At 38.1% G+C, this 23769-nt stretch overlaps 1 protein-coding gene across 7 annotated transcripts in view; it reads right to left on the bottom strand.

The window, feature by feature from the left end:
- The window catches only part of MSRB3 (methionine sulfoxide reductase B3), a 79027-nt gene that overhangs the window by 27770 nt on the left and 27488 nt on the right, over positions 1-23769 (bottom strand). For all 7 annotated transcript variants that reach the window (XM_072922803.1, XM_032744958.3, XM_072922809.1 and 4 more), the window contains 3 exons: positions 17519-17627; positions 15637-15714; positions 5674-5702 (listed from right to left, as the gene is read on the bottom strand). In XM_072922803.1, coding sequence (XP_072778904.1) covers positions 5674-5702; positions 15637-15714; positions 17519-17627 — 216 coding nt within the window. The remainder of the gene's footprint in view (positions 1-5673; positions 5703-15636; positions 15715-17518; positions 17628-23769) is intronic.

The following is a 23769-nucleotide window of genomic DNA, read 5'->3' as shown; positions in this document are numbered from 1 at the left end:
CCTATCCTGTGGATAAGCTGTTGAAGTCCAAAGAGCCATTTGACACATAGCGTATGGGGGTTCCAGTGGGGTACCCACTGAACATCATGGTCTCGCCCCCTCCTCTTTTACGGAGGCTGATGAGGCTGGTGGAGTGGTGCTTGTCCCAATGGCTTCACACAGCTCTAGATTTCCTTTGAGCTCAGTTTGGCCACAGCAGTGCCAAACACCTCCAGATTGTCACAACTTAAATGATGCCAAGCTTTACAAGTGATACACAAACAGGTGATAATCAGGTATCACACATCAGCACATAGTTCCCTGGGATGTACCAGTGAGATGTCCCAGCCATCTAATACTCCAAGTCACATCAGGGCATGGGCCTGAAACATTCACCAAATGGTTCAGTTTGCATCTGACTAAACGCTCATCTTGCTGCTGAACAAATATAAGAGGTCATGCTCCCTAGCCACTGCATCCCCAAAAACCTGCGTAAAGAGTTGTTAATGCCAAGAACAAAATAGCACTGACAAGTAGCAACAAGATAATCTGAGCTGCTGTTCCTGTTTTTGCAGTAACTGTCTCTCACCATCTCTCTGTGCCAGCTGATGCACCTTCTCAAGCATCCAAGCTGGTGGTGGCCAGAGAGAAGGAGATAATTCCTCTTAGTTGAAAGAGAACCTGAAGAGGTCATTTACCTCATCCAAAAAGCTTTGAAGCATCCCTGTTCTTCAGTATTGCAATTTATTTTGCCACTTCTTACAGATTCTGCAAGAGATCTTTTAATACATTTAGATTAAATGCTCTGATTGCAGGATGACTGTTGAACTTGCCAATATGATTTTGTTAAGAACACCAAATATCACTTCTCTTCCCTGTTTCTGAAACTACTTAGCCTTCCTAAAAAGAAATTAAGAGCTGCTCTAACACAACCTGGGTGGAGAAGCTAACATCAATAAAATTTAGGAACTTATTTCTAAATCTGTATTTAAACCTTTGATGAGTTAGATCAATGCATGTTTTTACTAAGTACCTTGTTGCTTTGTCAACCTAAGGTATCAGGCAAGTTACATTTCTTTTATGCTTCCCTGCTGGTAAAGTTCAGTGAAAGTTACTCACTTTCAAAATGCCTTTTGGTATCCATTTCTCTCTTGCTTGGGCAGAGGAATCCTTATACTCTTAATAGTTGTACTGATGATTTTCATACAGTGGGACTCATGATAGGCTAGGGAAAATCAGGGCTGATACAGAGAGTTTGGAAAGCCCGTTGCAGAACATCTGGAAATGTAGCCAAGAGGAATGTGTGAGAGGAAAACATCTGATCACCTTATAATTTTGTTCATCTGTTCTCTAGCACCTGTGCTGAATCATGTAGCCTTGCAAGTTAGAACATTTTAGTGGCCACATTAAAGGAAAATACCAGTAAGCACAAGAGGTGAGAAAGGAAAGGATGGGAACGTTGATGGGGATATAGGGGTGGCAGCATTGTGCAGTGCTGAAGACATGGGGGTACACTCATTCTGGTGGATACACTCATTCTGGTGGAAAATGCGATGTGCAGAGAGGAGAAATGACCTTCAGAGTCGCTGGCTGACACTGTGAGTTCAGACAAGGCAGGCAAAAGAAATTCCAAGAACTGTTGGGGGCTCCTTGACTTCCTTTGTATTTGACTGCTGAGGCAGCAGGAATCCAACAAAAGCTCATGTGTAGCTGTCCCTCAGGACAGCCTCTAGGTGCATGGGCAGCTATTATATCTTAATTCCTGATACTAATTGGAATGTTTCCAAAGTGCAAGCAGTGACATAAAAACACATATATTATCTTTATATTTCATTTGATATGTAGAAGCAGGGAGACAGAAGAACAGGTTTTGGACATATGTCTCTTTTTTTAAGACAAGTGTGAAGCTGGCACAGCAGATGATGGACGCAGCTGAAGGCACTGTGTGTCCTTGGGCACTCTTTTTCTTCAGTGCACAGATATGTTTCTACAGCATGGTGCTTCCTTGACTGTCCCTCTTGCACCCTGTGCTCTCTGACTTTCTACATTCCATGGTCTGAGTAACAGATATACAAATAAGACTCCACTGGAGTCCTTGCATATTGTCCATTAATTTGTCCTTTCTTTTTAAAACAGAACAAAATGGAATTTTTTTGCCTGTGATTTCACTGTGAACACTTTAACTTGAATATCACATCTCACCTCCACAGTGACATGCAGGATGCAGTAAATATTGCAGGAGATGCCCCAAGAAAACTCTAGCCATCCCAGTAGGCAGTAGGAAATTCACCATTACCATTCCCTCGTGACTAGGGGGCATTCTGTGGCAGTTATTTGCATTTTCTTAGCTTATTTTTGGTATTTAAATCCCACTAAGATGGGATTTAAAGTGTTCAGCAACAGGTTTTGAGACCTACAGTTTCATCCTGGTACAGAACAGCACCCTGAAGACTATTTTTGCTCAAAATTTTAAAAAAGAAAAAATCTATTTATCATTCATCAAATTAATTCCATTAATTATTCCAATATAATTATATTCTTAAATTATGTAGTCTTCTAACCAAGCACAAAGCACAATAAGCATTTTAGACACTAACAAAATACTGATAATAAGAACAAAATTATTTCATCTGTGGTTTTTTTTGTGGTTTACTTTGTTCTCTAATAAATTGTGAGGAAAAAGAAATATTTTTCCTACAACCGTTTTTGCTTTCAAGTACTTTGTTAGAAAAAAAATCTATTTTCAGTACCAGTAGAATTCATCATATTATGACAGGAAAGCAAAATTGTTTCATTTATAAGATCTTGTAACAGCATGAAGCTAACCCCATGGTCTCTCTAAGACAGAAATTCTGCCAGCTGTAGACTTATAAAGAGTCAGCAGAGAAAAAGAAGTTTCTCAGATGGAGCTGTTAGTCATGATATGAAGAATGTGTGTCCCCTACAGATGTTATAGTTATTTGCATGATAAATCCTGATCATCACCGTAGGAATTTTGCAGCCTTCTTTTAAGTTAATGTCAAGTTCCAATTAATCTTCTTTTGACAATGTTTGTCTAATATTTCAGTGTTGAACAACATTTCCAGGGTTACATTTGCAGTGAGCCTACTGGGTACTTTAAATGCTGTATTTCTGACTTTGTACTTGCTTCAGAAAGACTTCTTTTAATTCTTCAATGCTTCACAAATATTTCTAGGAAAGACAAGTATAATAAGCATTGATAAATGTTTATTAAGGGCATATCTAGACCTGCAAATTAACTGGAATGAACACTGGAGTTAATTTAGAGCAAGCAATAGTTCTGGAACAACTCCCTGGGAAAAAAATATGTATTCTATAATAAAATTACCTCATTCTCATGTTCAACACTTGAACTGTTTTGAGTAACATAAGATAAATGAGAACAAAGCATGTTTGTTCCAGTTTGTGGGATCATTACTTTTACTTAGGAATGACAGTCTAGGGAATTCAAAATGAAATTAGGCATGTGAAAATACCTTAAGGTGTCTCCAAGAAACTTGAGGTTGCATAAATACAGACTCAGATGCCAGCAGCCCTTTATAAACCAACACTACATTGACAATTTTTAAAGGTCTGTGTAATGCAGAACATGGTGCTACACGGAGCACTGCACCCCCACACACAAAAGAAGGTTTTTTTTTAACAAGGATGCCAGTGCCAATACACCTTGAGTGAACAGGGTGCGTTCACTCAGCAGGAGGTCTGGAATTATCGTCTGGTTTGGAAAATTATAGCAAATTCTTTGGTAGGGAAACAAAACCAGATGTTGCCAGTATCTTTACTTCTCCTCTGCTCTTACATATTGGGAACAAAAGAAACTTAAGAGTCCTTGTGCCATCTGACTGTCATGAGCAGCTTCTTGTGGAAGAAATGAGTGCTCTCCCTGTAAAGAGAAGGCAGCTGTACCTCTCACCATGATAAGGGGACTTTCAGACTTGGTGTTGCTTGGTTTTAACATCTACCCTTGGTTGTTATCCAAAACCTGTGCTGAGAGACACAGCACTGATGAGAATGAGGTGTTAAACTTTAGTATCTCTGTTCCAAGTACAGTGTTTGGGGCAAAGATTAAAATGGGACCAGGAGCCCAGGGCAGAAAGGCCTGGTGACATGTACTGAGCAGGGCCACACCACAGCTGTAATAGTGCCAAACTTCTACCATTACCCTAGGAAAAGCCATGCCCCTGCCTTCGCTGCCAAGATGGCAGCAGGCAGAACAGTGTACCTGACAGGAGAACTGCTTCAAAAGAGAGTCAGAAAACTACTTGTAGCTTAAGCCACCAAGCAAATTGAAGCTCTGCAGAGAGCATTTTCCCTTCAGCAGAAAAGCAGACATGCGACATTCTGCTCCACATCCTAGTTTTGGTGACTGCGCTAAAATAAAGGGGGTAATGGCAGAAAATGTGTGAAGGATCCCTCATGCAATACTTCTGTTGAGTCAAGATCCAAAAATCGATCTTAGCATAGAGTTTATTCAAGAAATATTTAAAGCAAGTAACCTCAAACTCACAGACTAGAATCACAATAGGAGCAAGATGATGCAAGTATACAAGATGCAGGCACTGGCTATTTAAATGCTTCCTGCTGTAGATTTCACTCCCATGTAGTTCCAAAGATAAAATCTAATGTAGAAAGAAAAAGCAATGTAATGCCTCACATTTCAAGCCCACTGGGATAAAGGAACTGGGATAAAAGGAAACGTGCTATTCCATAAACAACCTGATTAATATCCATTGTAAAATTCATAAGATTATAAGCAATTATAATCACTGCATTAAGTAAACCATATAGAAGATAACATTGGCCTAAAACCAAAATTACCATAAAAATATAAGGTTTCCTGTTTAAAACAGACTTTTTCATCTTAACAAAAATGTATTTTGAATTACCTTTTCAGGCAATGGACATTTCACCTAGCTTCAGGGCAATAACCTATTCCTAATTTATTATTGTTTCACTTTAGGAAACACCTAGGAATAGTGAACTGAGTAAGTAATAGTCTGGTATTAGGAGATCTGGTTTTGCCTCCAATTGCTCCCCTGTTCGTTGTCCTATGTTTTTTGTCTTGTTAGATACGCATTAACCTGTTAGACTAACCTTCACTTCCCTCCCAGTCCCTCCAACACATTACAGTTCTTTCAAAAGACATCTTGGGAGAGATTGCTTTTTGGTAATCCTCCTCAAATGAGCTCTACAGACTGGTCTGGCATGCATTGTGTACCTACATCTGTCACGAAAATTTGATGACAAATCATGTTTCCTGACAGAGAGGCTGCACTGACTTCAAATTCCCATGAAATGTTTTTGTCCACCATGAAGAAAAACATTCTGCTCTATTGCAGTGATCATTTTAAAACTACCGTCCTCCATTTGCTTTAGTCTGTATTTTCATTTATTTGTATTATAATTTTTCTGGACCAATTAAAGCCTGTTGCAAAATACATCTTCTCTATCATCTTTTGAGAAAATGTAAAGAGACCGGAACTAATGAAAAGAATGAAAGAAAATGTTTCACAGTAACAATGCTGTGTTCAGAGGGTGAGAAATGAGGATCCTTTTTAAGGCTGACCTACCCCAGTTTGTTTAAAACTAAGCTGAACTTGAACTGATAAACTACTCTTTTGAGATTAACCTGAATAGTGTACATTCAGTAAAACACTGTAAATGTAAACATACCTGAATTGGAGTCAAACTTTGTTTCTGACCTGAAAAAGAAAATAAAAAGATCATAAGTTACAAGAACTGCTTTATGCCATAAAAACCATTTGTCAGACTGATCCCTCCAGCAAATACCATCTTTAACCAGACTGTCTAACTCTGTATATTAACATTTAATGCATTCAAAGGCCTCTGAATGCAAATAATAATGATTATATTTAATATATTACTGTTTTCTGTGCTGTTATTACAAAAAAGATATTTTAAAAGACAAATCACTAAATGAAGAAAATAAAATATAAATTTGAACTAGGATTAAAGGATATACTGTGAATTGTAGCATAAAGTTGTTGGTATGAATTAAATAGTTTTCATTCATTTTAATTTTTAAAAAGTCATTAGGAGAATTTAATTCATCCATGAATGTTTCCAATCTATTTTTGAAGCAGATACTATTTCATTAATGTCATATGTATTGTATCCAATGATCTGTACTTAATTCTGCAACATCCTAGGAGGTTTTTGTTTGTGTGTGTCTTCAATTTACTCATTCTCCACATAGGAGTAAGTGGTTTGATTTTCTTAAAAGTGGAAAGTGGGGGGTGGGAGAGAAGAAGGGAGCCAGACCTAAATTTTAACTTGTTTTAAAGTCTTTGCAAAAAAGACAATGATGTGTGCATTATGCACCATTAGCTTTGGTCGTGCACTGCAGATTTTTCTCTCTCTAACAAGTAGTGTTTTCTTCTAAGGGCTTAGCACTTAGCAAATGAACCCTATAACCTGTATATTTAATAAAAGGAAGAAAAAATTAGCCCTTGTGGGAACATCATGTTTCAGATATCGGTTAATAACACTTGTAAATGTAGAAGCCTTTGAAGGTCTCAATTCAACTGTGGGAAAACTTAAGTTGGGTAATTACTCAAGATGCTGCTGATGTGCTGTCAAGCAGAATTAACCCTATGACTAGGGCTATCTGCACAATCTGCTACAAGACAGCATTGTCTATATTGAGCTCTCAAACCAATTAACAGGCATGTTCCAATCAGATTTATATCACCCACTAACAATCAGTTGCACGCATGGTCATGGCTGTCACAGCAGGACACAAGGTCTGACCAGCAGGAGACCTGTTAAAGCATGTTACATTGGCAGCAAAATGCATTTCCCCAGAAATTCTGAGGAGGAGGTACAAAGTTGGATCCTTCTACATTGCATCAAGGAAGGGATGTATTTTTGGGAAGTTACAGTCCTTTTTTCAGAAGCAAATGTCTGAAGCTCAAAAACTAATTGCAGATTTATTTTCAACTTTTATTTTACAAGCTAGTACATGCTGTTACATGTAGATGTCTTTTACATGCACTCTACATTTTTATATAACCTGCACTGTAATTCTATGCCAAATATCTATTCTACAGCAAATAAATATAAAACCAATTATAATTTTAAAAATTAACAGGTTCACACTATTAAAGTAATCAGGAAGGAAACAACTCTCTTCTCGCATCCTGCTCATTCTACACCTTCCTCCAGTGCTCACAATATTTTGTCTTAAATATAACTCTCAGGAGATGAAAAGGTGAGAGGGAAAAGACATATCTTCATAATTAATATTTTTAGTACCACCAAAAGCACTGAACAAAGAAAGCACGTTGCTGACACGCCTTCACAAATATCAGTACCAGTAACTGCCCAGAGCACTAGCCCGTGCTCAGTTTGGCAGTATAATTCAATTGGTATTTAGACCAGAAGGAATGAAGTCCCCACCCTGTGAAATGTGGTAACCTGGGGGAAATTCCACTGAGTTAGAATTAAAGCCACTTAGTCAATGTTTTATTTACAATATTCTCCTCAAGCTGTTGTATACCTACACTATTCTCTCTCGCTCATTACAGTATCAGCAACACCTCACTACTACATGGTCAGACACAATGTATGAATCTTACCCGCAGCATCTGCACGATCAATTTCTCGTTGATCTCGTTGCCTAAATTATAGATACTCCCTATTAATTGGTCAAACAGAGCTCTTGCTTCTCAGCCTGCATGGTTTGTTATGGACATATGCACTGCAATTTGTGGCTTCAACAAACTGGCCCAAGGGCCAAGGTGGCAGAGTATGCATGGGGAGGAGGGTCACAAGGGTCACTGGGCACTGTAATGAGTACCAAAGCTCCAAACAGTCATAAATTACTGGACAACACATCAGAAAACTGATATGGGGGTGATAAATGAATCGAACTTTGTCTGGCAACAGCAGAATAGCTATGAAAGAAAACACAACATGGGAGGTAGTACTAGGATCCATCAAGAGCAGGAGGGTTACCTATGTTATGGTCACCATTTCCCCTTGGGAAAACAATGTAAAATTTAGGACACAGTATTACAGAAACTGTTAGAGATCTCAGTAAAGCACAGAAAAAGTGGAGGAAAATAATGAAGCATCTTTGACACTGTAAACAAGCAACAAGTGGCAGATGTGAGAGAAGCACTCTGCAAGAACAAAGTCACCTTGGCTACTTGAAGGAATGACAAAGCTTACAGCCATTTTAATGAAAGCAGCATTTCCCCCTTCTTCCAGTATTTATATCTGCTTCTCAACAGCATGTTGGATAAAATGTCAGAGACTAATTGCACATAGGTGTTAAAAATGCTCAATTTAAACATGGTCATTAAATAGGATAAAATTAAATACTGAAAGTACATTCCAAAGGGATGTTCTGCTACACACAAAAATATTCACTCTGAGTCCTTTATATTTTTAAAACTACATTAACTAGAAGGGAAAAACTCCTCAGTACATTGTAACCATAGTCCATACTCTGATATCCAACATAAGCATCCTGCCAGACAAGATGCAGACTGTATGAATTGTCTTTTATCATTTATCACAGCCAGAGGGGAACATCCCAACACCACTCCCCACCCTCCCACCCCCAAATGAACAGATAATAGCTTTCTGCATATTTTCTCCACTTCCGTCTCCTATATAGGAGTATTCTGAAAGCCAGGTAATCATTCATAAATATGTTTGGAAAGGAGTCTATATGCATGAAGAGGAACAAGAGGGTATTTATAAAGTGCTTTTCATTTCCAACTTCGATATGGCTCAAATACACACAACACATGGCAGTAAAAATGTCAAGTAGGCTCAGCCAACAACACACCATATGCAAGGAAGCAGTGAGTTACTGGAAAGATTTAGCTAAGCACAAGTTGCTGCAATACTTGTGAAGATCCCAGGAATAATTAAGTCAAACACAAACAATAGAATATATGATGGTCATTTTATCTGTACTGCAAAGAGATGCAGGGTTTCAATCTCTTTCTTCTAAAAGACATCATATACCAGATCTTCAGACTGCCAAGTACTAAGAAAGAGAGAAAAATGGAGTAATGATAAGCATTATGTGTTCCTATAATCTGAATTTTAAACTATTGCCTTCCTAAGTATGACTAAACTGCAGCAGTTCAGTGCCACAAATTACAGTGTCAACAGAGATACTACAGCTGAAGTTAACACAGACCTGCTACTTGCCAGGGAAGCAGGCCTTTGTCAAAGAGAGAGGAAGGAGGACTTACTGCAGAACCTCTACTGTTGTGTTAAAACTGTATTTCCTTTTACCTTTCATGATGAAGTATTTAACAAGTTTGTATAGGTTTTGTTGAGGGAACATAGGGGACAGCCTTTGGAAGCCCTACACCTCTCTCAGAAAGTACTCTGCAGTTCTAATCCTTGTATTTATTCCTCTTGGCTTTACTAGGCCTTTGCATTAGCAGTTTATACCAGGCTGTTCCTTTGTAAGGCTGTGCTTCAAGTGTCCTAAACAGAACAATGGTAGGGGAAGACATTCAATATACTACTTCTCTCTGAAAAGGACTTTGATAAAGATATGTTACAGTCATAAAGGTGGTGCATCATTGTAGGATCATATTTACAGGAAAATGACATGTACTAAATAAACGAGCCTATAGTTTAAAAATATTCTATTCCAGAGACTTACTGTGTTGATTGCAATATTGTTAGTATTAATGATTGTATCATGTATACTTAAAGGAATTATGAACATGACTGAGAAAACTATAAATCATGTGAGAGTCCGTTGTCTTCTCTCCTCACATCTTCAGTATTTGATTTTCAAATAATTTTATTCCATATTGGCATGGGCAGTTTACTGAAGAGATGATAGTCTAGCAGGCTCCTGACGCAATCCAAGCCAAGCCATGTCCTGGTCCAGGTGACTGAGCAGAATACAGTCAATCCTCTCTCTCCTGTGTTTGCCTCCCAGTGGTACAGAATATACATAGCTGCAGTATCAGTGCTCCTGCTACAGCATTGCTAGCAAGCTAAAGGACAGGACAGTAATGCTCAGTTGGGAACATATCCCTGGACACTGCATTGGCCCTTATCATGCTGATGAGAACCGTAGCCAGAAACTAGGCAAACTGCAGAGGAGGCTCAGGCCAGGGACCACTCCCCAAAAGCAGAATGAACAGGCCACTCTGCTTCAGAGTAGAGGAATTGATGTTAAAAACACAAGCTATGTCACTTGCCTTTAGAGACAGAGAAGAGACTTTCTCCATTTTAAGTATAGACATAACCCTTCTGAAAATGTAAACCATTACCTGGAAAGCAGTCGCCGGTCATACTCATGAGGTGAAGCTCCAAAAAGCTTCTGGAAGCTCCTGAAAGTCAAGCTTCCAGAAGTTTCCAGAAAGGAAAATGCAGCAATATTCCAATGTTTAAAAAAAAATACCTGATGTACCTACTTAGGAATTTATAAGACCTGCACCATCAGGGAATTTAAGAAGTCCCCAAGATTTAAGAACCAAGCAGAAAGAGCAAAGCTAGGCTTGCTGCTGTGCTGTGGCCAGGGAACAGATCTTGTGGTTTCTCAGGCAGCAAAACAACTCACAGATATTTCCGAGCTGGACATCCCTAATGCCTGTCTCTCTTCAACCCTCATGTGGATTTTCAATTATAATACAATAATATATACTATTTAGAACAATATTATCTGCTATAATCTAGTAATATAGTTGAACTCTTATTCAGACCTCTCCTCAAAGAGAGCTTGAATATGCTCTCTCTCTACTGATTTTCTTATTGCTTTAAGGACTTAATATCTTTGAGGTTTAATAACTACTTCCCTGAAAAATTTGGCTGAAATCGGCAAATAGATTAAATGATTCAGTTTTATTATTATGAAAGGATTGACATGGAGTCAGCATTACACTGTATAAATTCCTTAATAAGCCTGGTTAAAGAAAAAAAAATCACTATTGACAGATGATGTGATAAATTCTGTTCTGCGTATTGATGAAAAGCCAAATTCAAAATGAGCATTTTAACATCAGAGAATTATTTAGGTTGGACAATACTTTTAAGATCAATAAAGTTCCAACCATTAATCAAGCGCTGCCAAGTTCACCACTAAACTGTGTTTTTAAGTGCCACATGTATATGTCTTTTATATACCTCCAGTGATGGTGAAGAGTAGTGTCTGGGTCAGTTCAGTCCAGATAGACAGAATGTCTTTAATGTGAGAGCTATAAACAGATAGACATAGAAATATATACCTTCTGTAGTAATAATCCGTAACAATTCACCCTACCTGATTTTTATGTGAGGTACATACGTGCCATAGTAAAGCATAAAGTAGGTTAAAACCAGCTGAAAATTACTTCTTCCAAGCAAAGTGACTGATGAACAGTCAATACTAAGCAGCATAAATTTCAAACAAGGAAAAATATATCAGACTTAAAGATTTACAAAGAATATGTTGTACTTTTACACTGAAAACAACAATGAAATTCATACTAGAATCAGTATCTGTGCAAGGATGGTAAAATCAGAATCTATGCAAGGATCATCTCTTGTACTCAGCACTGGTGAGGCTGCATCTCCTCTTCAGGTTTCGGCCCCCCACAAGAAGAACATTGGGGTGCTGGAGTGTATCCAGAGAAGAATAAGGATGCTGGTGAAGGATCTGGAGCACAAAAAGGATGTTGAGGGAAGGCCCTATCACCATCTACAACTACCTGAAAGAAGGGTGTAGCCAGGTGGGTGTTGAGCTCTTCTCCCAAGTAACAAGCAACAGAATGAGAGGAAATGTCTTCATGTTGTACCAGAGGAGGTTTAGATTGAACATTAGTAAAATTTCTTCATGGAAAGCATTGTCAAGCACTAGAACAGATTGCCCAGGGAAGTGTTTGGGTCACCATGCCAGAAAGTATTTAAAAGATGTGTAGATGTGGCACTTGGAAACATGGTTTAGTGGTGGGCTTGGCAGTGCTGGATTAACAGTTGGACCCAATGATCTTAATAGTCTTTTCCAACCTAGACAATTTGTTGATTCCTACACTGATGAGAACGAACTTACTTCAAACAAATGTCATTAATTAGAAACTGCTGGGTTTGACAGTCTTTTAAGGAAACTAAGAGACAGTGAAGACAGAATAAGTTGCTCAAGTAGTTCTCTAGTAGTACTAGTGAAACTATATCATTGATGTCATATGGGCTCTCCTAGAGAGATAAACAGTGCTGATTTTTCATATGCCTTCCTCAAAGAATATAAAGATCAGTAAGAAAGCTTAAAGACCATTCCTTAAGTACACAGCACTGGTGCAAGGAAATTCCTTGTAGAGATCTAGACTGATGACTGAAATCCTTCCTTGTCTTCTGAAGGCAAGAGTGGTACTATGTTAATGGTACAATAACATTGCGCAGCCACTCTTTCATTTTCTCTTGATTGGATGTCTGAGAGATGTTGAGAAAACCTGACAGAGCTCAATAAAAAGCAAATGAAAACATAACATGGATAAGGCTATTGCTATGTCTGCTAGTACATGTTCAGAAGAGCTAACACCATTACCAAGAATTCCTTCCAGGAAGCAATAAGGGCAGCAGTGGGTGTTTTATGAAGACTTGGTAATTTAGTCTTTGGCCCTAAAAACTGGAAACTGACAAAACAATATTTCTTTTTTAAAAGAAAATAATTCTCCCAGGCTTCTCAGTTCCCATCTATACCACATCTTTCTCACAGTCCTGCATATGGTAAAGGACATGACCATGCTTTATTAAATATGGAATAGATTCTCTCCTATGGCAGTAGCATGAGGCATGGATTTCACTCAGGTCCATTTTAACCTCCTGTTTCTATGGCTGTGGACAGAATGGTATTTTTGAATAATGTCTAAGAAAGTGCCTTGAAAAATTCAAGTAGGCACAACCTTGCAAATACAGTTGGCCTTTAGAAAACACTGAGGATTTGACTGGCATAGGTGGCACTTTGTGAACTAATATAGAAAAACACAGCCTTGCTGTGGAGACTATCCAGCCATGACAAACATGGCTGATAAAAAATTAACATGAGCGGGTATGGTTGGTAAGTATAAGGACTTTTTCTTGGGCTGCACGGTGTGAAAGTTCAGAGATGGAATAATAAGATTCAATAGCATGATTATGTATTTCATGTGTGAGGCACCTTTGATTGTGGAAAAAGTTAAAGCATGTCCTCCATAAAGCTTGGGAGGTTTCTCATAACACTAGCACAAGTAGGTAGATGAAGAGATGTGACATTCCTAATTGTTTCTTTTATCTTCCATGTGACAGAGACAAAGTTCTATTTTAAAGACTTATCAAAAAACAGGTCTTTCATCTGGAGTGTAAAATTCATATGTTCCCTGACCTCGTGTGTCACACGGTAATGAAACAATGTAAATCAGAAATGTTAAAAGTTGAAGTTTGTTAATATTACTGCTGAAGCTCCAGTCTCTTTCCTAGTTAAACTGACAGGTCCATAGTCCAAATATATATATTTACAGATTACAACGACATAAAGACAAAAAAATTAATGAACATCAATGAGAAAAAAATGTAAATGCAAGTTTCAGATGACTATTAGGAAATTACAAAAAGAAACCACCAAAAAAAATCCCATGCCACCACAAAAATTACTCATATTTTAAATGGGGAAATAGACCTTCTTTGTACTTTACTACCATCTTACTCCTAAGGAAATACTTCAGTAATTTACATTTGTGGTAAAAATGTAAAAAAGCTTATATTTTCATTCTGTTATCTATGTTTCCTTCTCACGTTTTTTTTTTAGCTGTCTGAGCTGAATCAGTGGCCAAGATTCAGAAATCTATCTCTCCTGGTTGAGGAAGACATCATATACAGATATTTTGAGGTCAATAAACAAAAGAAGATGGACTCCTACTGGCTTCTGCATTTTTTCCCACTGTTGTCAGCCACTTCAGAAAAACTGGCTGAATTAGATGTAGGCCAGACGTAGCAAGAGTTCATAAGGCAACACAAAGACTTTTAAGGTCAGTCTAATCTCAGGACACAATAGGTCAGGCATTTTCTTCAGGTACCCACTGGCCTGGGAATTATTAAAATTAAAAAAATAATTTCCCTCTTTCTCTCTCTCCTCCCATAAAATCCACAAGGGTCTCAAAGAGAATCTGAAAACAGAGATATTTCCATATAGCTCATTTTAAAAAAAGAAATCCAACTCATTAACTCAAGACTATGCCAGAGCATACTGTGCACTTGAGATAATCACGGATAAGTCTCATATTGCATTTTTCCCATCATAAAACTATTTGAAAGCAACTACAAACTAGTTCACATTAATTTATGTATACTAGTGCTGTCCAAAACTCACACCGCAAAAAAAAAACCCTGCTCTTTCTCCATCAGATGATAGAAAGGAAGCCAGTCTTGGAAAGTAGAAGGTGAAATCCTGACTCCATTGTATTCATTTGCTAAATATGAATTTGCTTCAACAGAGCCAGGATCTCCCCCCAAAAGATTTAGCTATAGTTAGCCATGGAATGTCTAAGTGGCAGAGTAGAAAAACAGGTTGTGGAGAGTTTGGATTCCCACTCTGCACCTTTAAGCCAAGGACCATAGTAACACATGACATGAGACTATTGTCTTGGCTGTGTCTGGAACCATCAGATTTTCAACCAAAAAGATTCACATTATTACCAGTTTCTGCAGATAATCCTTCTGACAGAGAAATCAAACTTTACAGAGATGAGGTGCTTCTTTCATTTTACAGACAGTCTCCTGAGGACAACTATCACTACCACATCTGGTGATTCTAGAACTACATAATTGTATTTTCATTTAACCTATTATTGGCACAATATTCTCTATTAGTGCTATCCTGAGCATCCTGTTTCATGCTCTTGTAAAGGTACCTCTTTAAGTGCAAGGGACTAAGTTTGGGTGAACTGAAGGGGAAAAAAAAAAAAAGAAAAAAATTAAATTCTTCATCAGAACAAACACAAGCAGCCAGAAATAAGAAAAAGCACATAAACAAAAACTGAATCTGTGCAGAACAATGCAGTAATCAGGGGAATTCAATCAGCACTGCTTCTAGAATCAAATTCAGGACATTAATTCCCACATTACTTCTAAAGAGTATTTTAAAACCAGCTCTCCATGTGTGCAACTGGGATAAATGGAAATTCAGTAAGTAATGAAATTTTACTTGGTTTTGTTTTCTTAACTGCTTGAATTCTAAGAAAAAAGTGTCTACTTTTTTCTCCATCATCAGCTAAAATGATGTATGTAAAATTTGGCATCGCCACCTGGTATCTCTTAAAGCTACCTGTAAGTAATTCTAAGTTAAAACTCAGTATCTATTGAGTGAAAGACTGTTACATTTACTTGGCAGAGCTGCATATAGAAAAAAAATTTTAAAGTACTAATTTTTTCCTGTCATATTTCCTCCTTTACCTGAATGTCATCTTCCTACCTTATCTATCCTAATTTTTTATATTTATTATAAGACTAATTTTACTACAGCATTATTTACATTGATTGTCTTGTATTCCTTAAAAGGTTGAATGACTTCACCATTCGATGATTCTATGAAATGGCCTTATACAATTATGTATGAAATATATACAAGATTATACATAACCTAAGAGACAGAAATCTCAAAACTATATTGAGCATACTCACCTGAATAAAGGAGTTCCACAAACAACACATTTGTATATTCCTTGAGCTTTGTGGTGTGTGTACTCCCCCTCAAAGGCACTGGGAAAACAACAACACTTCATTTTAAAATTTAAAAAAGGAATTGGTTTTTTGGGTTTTTTAAAAGTTGCTGAGTCTTTAGAAAAATGTTATAGAAGAAGTCCACGATTTCTAAGTTGGCAGCTGTTTTTTATTAAAGGTAGCAAATAAAGCAGGCACAGGAAAAGGGGAATGTCCTCATTAGTGTGCCTCGGATGTTACGCATCATGCAAAAGGAAGCAAATTGTCCCACAGTTCAAAGGCTGGAACAACAACAAAACCAAAAGAAGTCTTCCCCTATCTGGCAAGTGAAATGTCAAGTTTTTGTAAACTGATTGTTTGGCACGTAGCTCAACCTGCCGCACCTTGCTGTATCTACGTCTGGGCCGCGTGCAGGGCTCGGCGGCTGCAGTGGAGCGAGGTGTGAGGCCGCCTGGGTGCTGCAGAGCCGTGGCGCTGGGTCAGGCCAACACCGGCTGCCTGGGCAGCAGACATTGTAGCTGAAAATGAAATAATTGGTCCAGGATTTCAAGCTGTACGCGTCTTATATTTTCAGTTGAAAAGCAATATTCCAGCTTTAAGGGAATATTTTTCTAAGTTAACAATCTAAAAGGCTAGGAGGTCATTCACCTAATACGAATCAGCTGCGCTAGCCCAACAAAAAGCCTATGTGCTCAGCAGCTTGTTTTTATTATCCTTTCACCCTTTTTATGAGGCCCAATTTTTTTTATAAACAGGATTTTTAAGAATGACCTAATCTCCGATTGTTTGTGTGCATTAAATCACGTTGTTGGTCCTGTACACAAGAGCGTGGAGGGCTGGGGGGAAGGCAAAGATGGGCCTCCCAGCAAAGGCAACCGTCCCCGCGCCCCGCCAGGGCTGCGGCAGGATGGAGAGGGCTGGGGCGGAGAGGGGGATTGTCCCCACCAGCCTCTCTGGCATGTTCAGTGACCAAATTCAGCACTGTCAGGAAGAAGTTTGCCTATTAACCAGGACCCCACGTGCAGCGGGGAGCCCTTTCAGCTCATGAATGAAAACAAGCAGTTACATCATTAGTACGTTTAGAGCAGAGGTAAAGCCAGGGCCTTAAGCCAAGCTCAGTGGTATAAATTAGACAACAAAAAATGGCTGGGCCTTGGCAGGTTACCTTTGGCTGGAATCAGCTGAGAGAGAGAGACTTTATTCACTAAAAACAATCTTGGAAGTCTGTCCTTTTTTTTCCCCCTCCAGGACTTGAGGCTGGGTTCCAGCGACTAAAGCCATGTGAGGGCAGTTATTGAAAATTTTTGACATTCCAACCACAAATGAGCCAATAAATACCTTCTCCACATGTGCTTCAAAAAGAAATTGGAGTGGGGTGGAAAAGAACTAAATTATGCTACCTTCTTTCTGCAGCCAAACTGTCTATACTTACAATGGCCACCTTCAAAACTCCAGCCTCCTGGCACAGGGCCATTTCCCTCGTGGTTCTGCTTACTGCGATGTCTTCCAAAAAAAGTGCACCTAAACCACTATTACTTCCACACGTTTTGTAGTAAACTAAAAACAGACTCTAAATATGAGCCTGGTGACTTTATAAGACATGCAGTGTTCATTAAAAGAAAAAGTCACACAAGACCCTTGGCCCTGGCCCCCCTGTTGCAGATGCTTGTCTTTGCAGTAGTGTTAATTTGTAGGGGTTAGTAAACAAGTGCAGAAATCCTGGAAGAAGATTAAAACAACCAACAAAAGTTGGTAGGGAAGGTGAGGAAACAGCAGTAAGAGGAGGGGTGGGAAAGAAAAATGCCTGTGTTTTTAGATCTGAGTTTCCTTCATTCTGCCTTACCTTTCAGTCCCCTTCTCCTGAGTGACATGGTACTGCAGGGGTGTCAGCCGCTTCCTCAGCTCCTCCTGGGAAAAGACCACCTTACAGTCCTTTTTATCCCTACATGACCCTGCAAAAGGAGAGAATAAGGGAGAAGGAGCTTTTTTAGCTTAAATCCTGAATAATTGCTTTGGCAGACAGCCACAGTATAGCTTCTGCATTCACTTGTCAATGAGCAGGCTGGTCCCTAATGCACAAAGAATGGCTCAGCTGAACTGCAGCTGATTATTTATTCAAATATAAGTACAGAAAAGAATTTTTATAGAGACCCAGGTGATTCCGCTGGAGCAGTGACAGTGTGCTACAGCCAAAGCCCTTTGGTGTGTTATACACTAAATTGTTGCGCGCACAATCATTCACAAGAAAGTACCATTTCTGACCATTAAAAAAAGATCTGCAAAAATCCCAACTACAGCTGAAACATTCTTTACAAGATATCTATATTGGAGACTTATGGTAATGGGCATATGATGTTTAGCCATAACATCTGGCAATTTCAGTACCCTTTAAAGTAGCTGAAAAACAATTCTAACCTTCAGAATTACAGTAAGGTTGATTTAATTTCTAGTTGCATCCTCATCCTTTATAACAGTAGTCTTTTTCTTTTTTCACTGTTGAAGCACCAGAATAGAGTCCTAAGGAGTACGTAATTTCTTTATGCACAAAGCTGTACAAGGTTCAACAATAAACTTGTAAAATTTGTTGCAAAGGAGGGTTGCTGTTGAAATTACCCTCCTCTGAAAATCTATTCTTAACACTTTGCTTTGTTCACACAGAAAATCCAAGGAGTACATAAGGATTACTGTAAAAAATCTACATTTGTATAGTACAAAAATCCACATTGGGAAAGCAAAAAAAAACCAATATAGTTACTTTTGGGAATGAAAATTCCCAAAGTAGTAACATAAATTGCAAAATACTCAGGTAACTTTGATGAGCATTGGAAAAAATTAGCTGAAAAAATGCAGCAAGGAAAAGCACTCTAATTATGACAGTAATTAAAATATGGTACAATAAGAAATAAACACTCCCAACAAAAATATATTTTGCTAGTAATATATATATACTCATAAAAAGACCAATTATGTTCTCAAAGTAGAGGCAACAGAGCTACCCATCTGTATGTCATTTAGTACAGGAGAGGCAATGGCAGGTTTAAATTACATGGTATTGGATTGCAATTTCCTAACATTGGATGCTTTTCTGCTTTTTTACCTTGAGTCATTACTAAGGAGCGTTCATAAAAAGTAGCTTAGAGCACAGATGCTTGCAAATCATTTAAGAAAAGATGTTTCTTTCTTCCTCCCCCTCTTCTTTTCTCAATTTTTTAATGTGTGGGGGTGGATGAATAGGGGAGAGAGAAAAAGAATAATGCTGTTGGTCACTACCAACTAACCCTAGGAAGTATTTTCAGGAAGAAAAAGTAAAATTGAAAACATCTGATTGAAGTAAATAGTGCAAACATTAAAAGCTTTACTAGTGAGAGAAAAGTATTGAAAAGCGACTTTATTTCATAGATTAGAAATTACTTTTGATCTAAACATTCTTAAAAACAGATTGTTTTCCACTTTGACCCATCTCATTAGCTGTACTGCAGAGTCTTCATTTTAAAGGCAAGCTTTGAAAGAGCGCTGCTGTATGCCTTTGTTAGCTTCACTCTTATTTGGGAGAGGGATAAAGATTTCATTCCAGGTCTCTTTGTTTGTCTTTCAAGAACCACTAAAGCAGTATTCACACAACTTTTGCTGGAATGTGCCCTGTGCCATAGATTACAAATTATTTGGTTTTGGTGCACTTAAAGGTCACCTTCCAAATTAGCAAAATTTTCCTACATCCTGGCTTTTCAACCTTAAATGTAAATATTGTTTCCTAACTGTAAGTGAGGTTTGTTCTTTATAACATTTGGTTGCTTATTTAAGGATGTCAAACTTTGGAGGTTTTTATTCTCCAAACGTGCAGGACACTAGGACTAATAAGTCTTTCAAAGTATAGCTAACAGGGAAAGGAAGCATATGCATTCTATAAATAGCTATTGTTATCTTGCATTACGCAGTTCAGAAAGAAATTGTTTGAGAGACAATCTTTTCTTTACAATTTGAGTTTTAAAAAGTAGTCTAGAGAGCAACAAAGAATCTTACAAACCAACATCTCTTCACTTTTTAAAATGTCTACCATAATTTAAAAAAATAAATTCTATTTGCTACTTAACTGATTCTGAAGCTACTAGCAAACAAAGCAAACTTCACTTTGAAAAAAGAGAAAATACTGAGTGTTTATAAAAATAGTCAGTATGCCCCCTTTATTTTCCTTAAATAATTTTCATCTCATTTACAAATTTAATGTTCTCCAATCTGTGGGTTCACTGTATGCATAAGAAAATTTCTAGATGCCACATGATTCACCACAATGATCAGAAGTAGGAAGCATGTTTCAAAAAGATCCTTTGTATGCCTAGTTTTAATAATTAACCATATGTTTTATAATACAAACAATTATTTATGTCTGCAGGGGAATTTTACCAAATTGCACTGGGGTAAAATGCAACTGACCTCAATAAAGGATTCTTCAAGTTTGTAATTTGAGTATTGATCCACAAAAAGTTGCACTACAAATTATAAAGGAAATCTCTTGGTCCAGCCTTCAATCAAGGATGTCCCTATTCAATTAATTGTACTTATTATTTAACTGCTAGCAACAAACAAATACCTCAGTAAATGGATCACACAATTTCCCTATTGCCATAGAGGCAAGGAGGTAAAGCAGGACTCATCCTTGACTGCAGAGGATATAAGGGCATTTTATCTGAAATGGGGATAGCCTACAAGCTTCTATAAAATTCTATAACAAAACTAGATGAGATTCTAGGAATACATTCCTTCAGTTAGGAAAAAAATTATGTGCAAAATGGACAAAAGTGCATAATTTTCAGTAAAAGAGTGTTTGCTTCTGGTTTTGCAGCTGTTACTTTATGACATTAGATGACTGTCACAATCAAGCCAACTGTTTGTATCCTGGGAGGGGACAACATAAAGCTACACAAATATGCCCAATATGAGAAAAACTTCCACTAGTAATGGAGCTGTTATTGAGCATGTTATTAAACCAGAGAATAAACAGGCAGGCTGACCACCTTCCTCAGTCTGGTTCTCCATAGATGGGATGAGGTTTGGGCTCTGGAAAGGGTCCATACAGGCAACAAAATGCTTCAGCAGCTCAGCCATAAAGGCAGGCTCAGAGTTCACTGGCAAATCATACAGTTTGAGGCAAATGAGACAAAGGTCATCAGTTCTACAAACAGCATTATATCAGTGTGGTTACTGATTAAAGGTGAGGCTAATTTAAATGCAGTATGAGAATAAGAGAGCCTGGATTCATAGGTCTATAATAGCACTCTTGTTCCTTGGAGATGGTGTTCTCAGCAATGACTTTTAGAAAAGCCCAAGGTAGTTCTGAACTCCAGTTAAGAGGTGAACTGCCTGCAAAGGCGGACAAAACCTCTTTGATCCACTGCAGGATTGGAGGCCAGATTAAATCTCTCTAATCAGTGCCCCATGGTGCCTTCTTTGGGGTTGGCACTTCTAAGAAGAGCAGTGTGCAGGCAGCTACTTCAGCCCTCTGGCAACAGCTACAGCAGTACTAAAGGCACTTATGATCCTGGAGCAGGATGGCAGGTTTTGTGAGGAAAAGACCAGCCTCACAAATCTTAACGGGGGAAAAAAAAAAAAAAAAAAAAAAAAAGGTGAGGAGGGTGAAACAAATATCAACAAACAAATATCAACATAAACTCTTCTTGGAGACTTCACAGTATTCTTGTTCTTAGGAATGGGGTTTTTTTTCTAAAAAGCAAGGCAATGCATGCTGCCATTTACTATTCACCTGTAAACTATGGGCATTTCAGAGCTCAACTCTGAAGTCTGCTGTAAAAATTAAGAGAACAGAAAGTATTTTCTGGATGTTGACCTGATAAGGAAGTAATTAAGCATCTCACCTCACATGTAAATTCCAACTGACTTTTTCAAACCTATGGTTCATAACATTCCTTCCTTATAAGCAATCACAACAACAAGAGCAACAAGACATGTTCAGACAGATGGACTCAAGTTAGCAGACCATTACTCCTCAACTCAGCCCCTCATCTGTTCCAACACACCAGAGGTTGGTGATCAGTGTCTGACATGCCCTGAAATATGATGGCATTTTGCCTGATAGCTTTCCTATATCAAACACTCTTTTGAATCATTCTAACAATTTGCTCTTGTTTTGTTCCTTGCTATCAGTGAAATTAACTCAGTATTTCAATTGCATGGAAGACACAACATACATTTTCCCTCTTCTACCTATGCTTATATTCCACTAGCATTAATGGACATTATGGTCATGTGCTGAGCACTTAGCCTTCCTAACTAAATACAGCAAGATCAGATATTCCAGCAGAGCACAGCCATTTAATAAATTGGGCTTTTAGTTTTTAGTACTATTTCTTTTAATATAACAAGTTTTTTAGGGGCCTTACAGGACCTTTTATTTTTCATATCCCACTCCAGCCCCAATCCTGCAATGGGACCTGTGTAGGCAGATCATTGAGAATATGCATAGCTACTTGAGGGGTCTATGGCTGTTCATCAGATTACAGGATCTGGCTCTAAGTATACATCTCTTTGCTTCCCAAAGTCTGTCCCATCATGAGTGAGTCAGACCTTGGTAGACTGATGGTAAATTACCTCAAACTGATTTTAAGAGGAATTTCACAAAGTTAAAAAAAATATTTGCATACATTTCTTTAAATAAATATCCTTACATATGCTATTGCTAACACTTAGTATTTTTAAAAGTGGAATTTCTCATTTCTTATTACTTCAGATTTCATTTCACAGTTTATGACTCTTGTTGCCAGTTTTGCTTCACTGTCTGATTAAGAAAAGGCAAGCTCACAATTCTCACATATTTTAATTTCTGTTTAATTTCTTCTCTGCAGCCTCTAATCTTCAGCCTTGGGAGAATGCTGCAATGCTCTCACTGCAAACAAGTCAGGAACTGCTATCGAGTTAAAAAAGAACAGCTCTTGAGAACGGTTACATTGCAAACACTTCTATTGCCTTGTATTTGGAAAACACAGTTTTATAAACCTGTATTTGACATGATAGTTCTTTTTATAATCCCCTCACGAGCCATTTCAAATTACCTTAGCCTGCTGGTGATTAGGATAAATGTTGCAAAAGAAACTGAAACTTCAGTTTCAGAACTCCCTCTGAAATGTTTGGAGGTCAGGTTTACGTAAAATTCAAACTTCATCATTAAAAAACCCTGTAAATGTTTTACACATTGAAAAACAGATCTGTGGTTCCTTTGCTTTCTTCCTGTAGGTAGCTCACTCCCACCTGCTGTTGAAAGACCATTTGCAGTTTCATGCAAGCATTAGAAGTAATGGAGCGAAGACCATTTCCACTATATTGTGCATTGAAAATCCAAAAGCCAGGTACCAGGATAACAGTTTGAATTTTGGGTCAAATTCCAGGTTCTATCTTAGAAGAACACCACCCAAAAACTGTCTTTAAAAAAAATTATTTACTTAACATCAGCGGGGTCAGATGGTCACAAGGGAAGGGCAAGCCCCTTTTCTGCAAATTTGCAAACTTCCCATACAATCAACTAACAGAGCTGTCACTTTTTTTTTTCCACCTGGTCATCAGCACAGCTCTTGTTCAATAAGAAAAAAAAAAATTAAAAAAATTCCCAAACTGAGAGCTAATGCATCTTTATGCACTTGTTTTCTTTCCACAGAAAGTGGTACTGGGACCCCAGCAAGCAGGCCCACATAGGCAGCATCTGTTATTTCCACAGGTCTGTAAACCTGCTTGCAGCAAGTTACACTAAGGCAGCCATGCAAGCCAAAGAAACATTCCCTGGAAAAGAAATCTGAAGCTGCCTCTCCTCCATGTGAATGTAAAAAACATTTAACAAAATTCTGAAGTGTTTTGCATAGTGGGAAAGGAGGAAAGAAAATCAGAAATCCTTTTGTCCTCTCCAGGCATGTCTACTTTACTTCCATGTCTGACATCAATGAAATAAATGTCACTACCAGACACAGTCTTGGTCTCACAACCTTTCCAAATTATAACGACTGAGAGGAGTCCACCACTACTCTGCATTAGCTGGTGGAGATGAAGGCAGCTTCCTCTGGAGCTTTTTGAGCTGTCATCTTCACTACTATT

This window comes from Taeniopygia guttata, chromosome 1A (assembly GCF_048771995.1).
Source record: "Taeniopygia guttata chromosome 1A, bTaeGut7.mat, whole genome shotgun sequence".
NCBI lineage: Eukaryota > Metazoa > Chordata > Aves > Passeriformes > Estrildidae > Taeniopygia > Taeniopygia guttata.
Note: the sequence above shows the minus strand (reverse complement) of the source record. Positions and strands in the feature narration are given on the sequence as shown.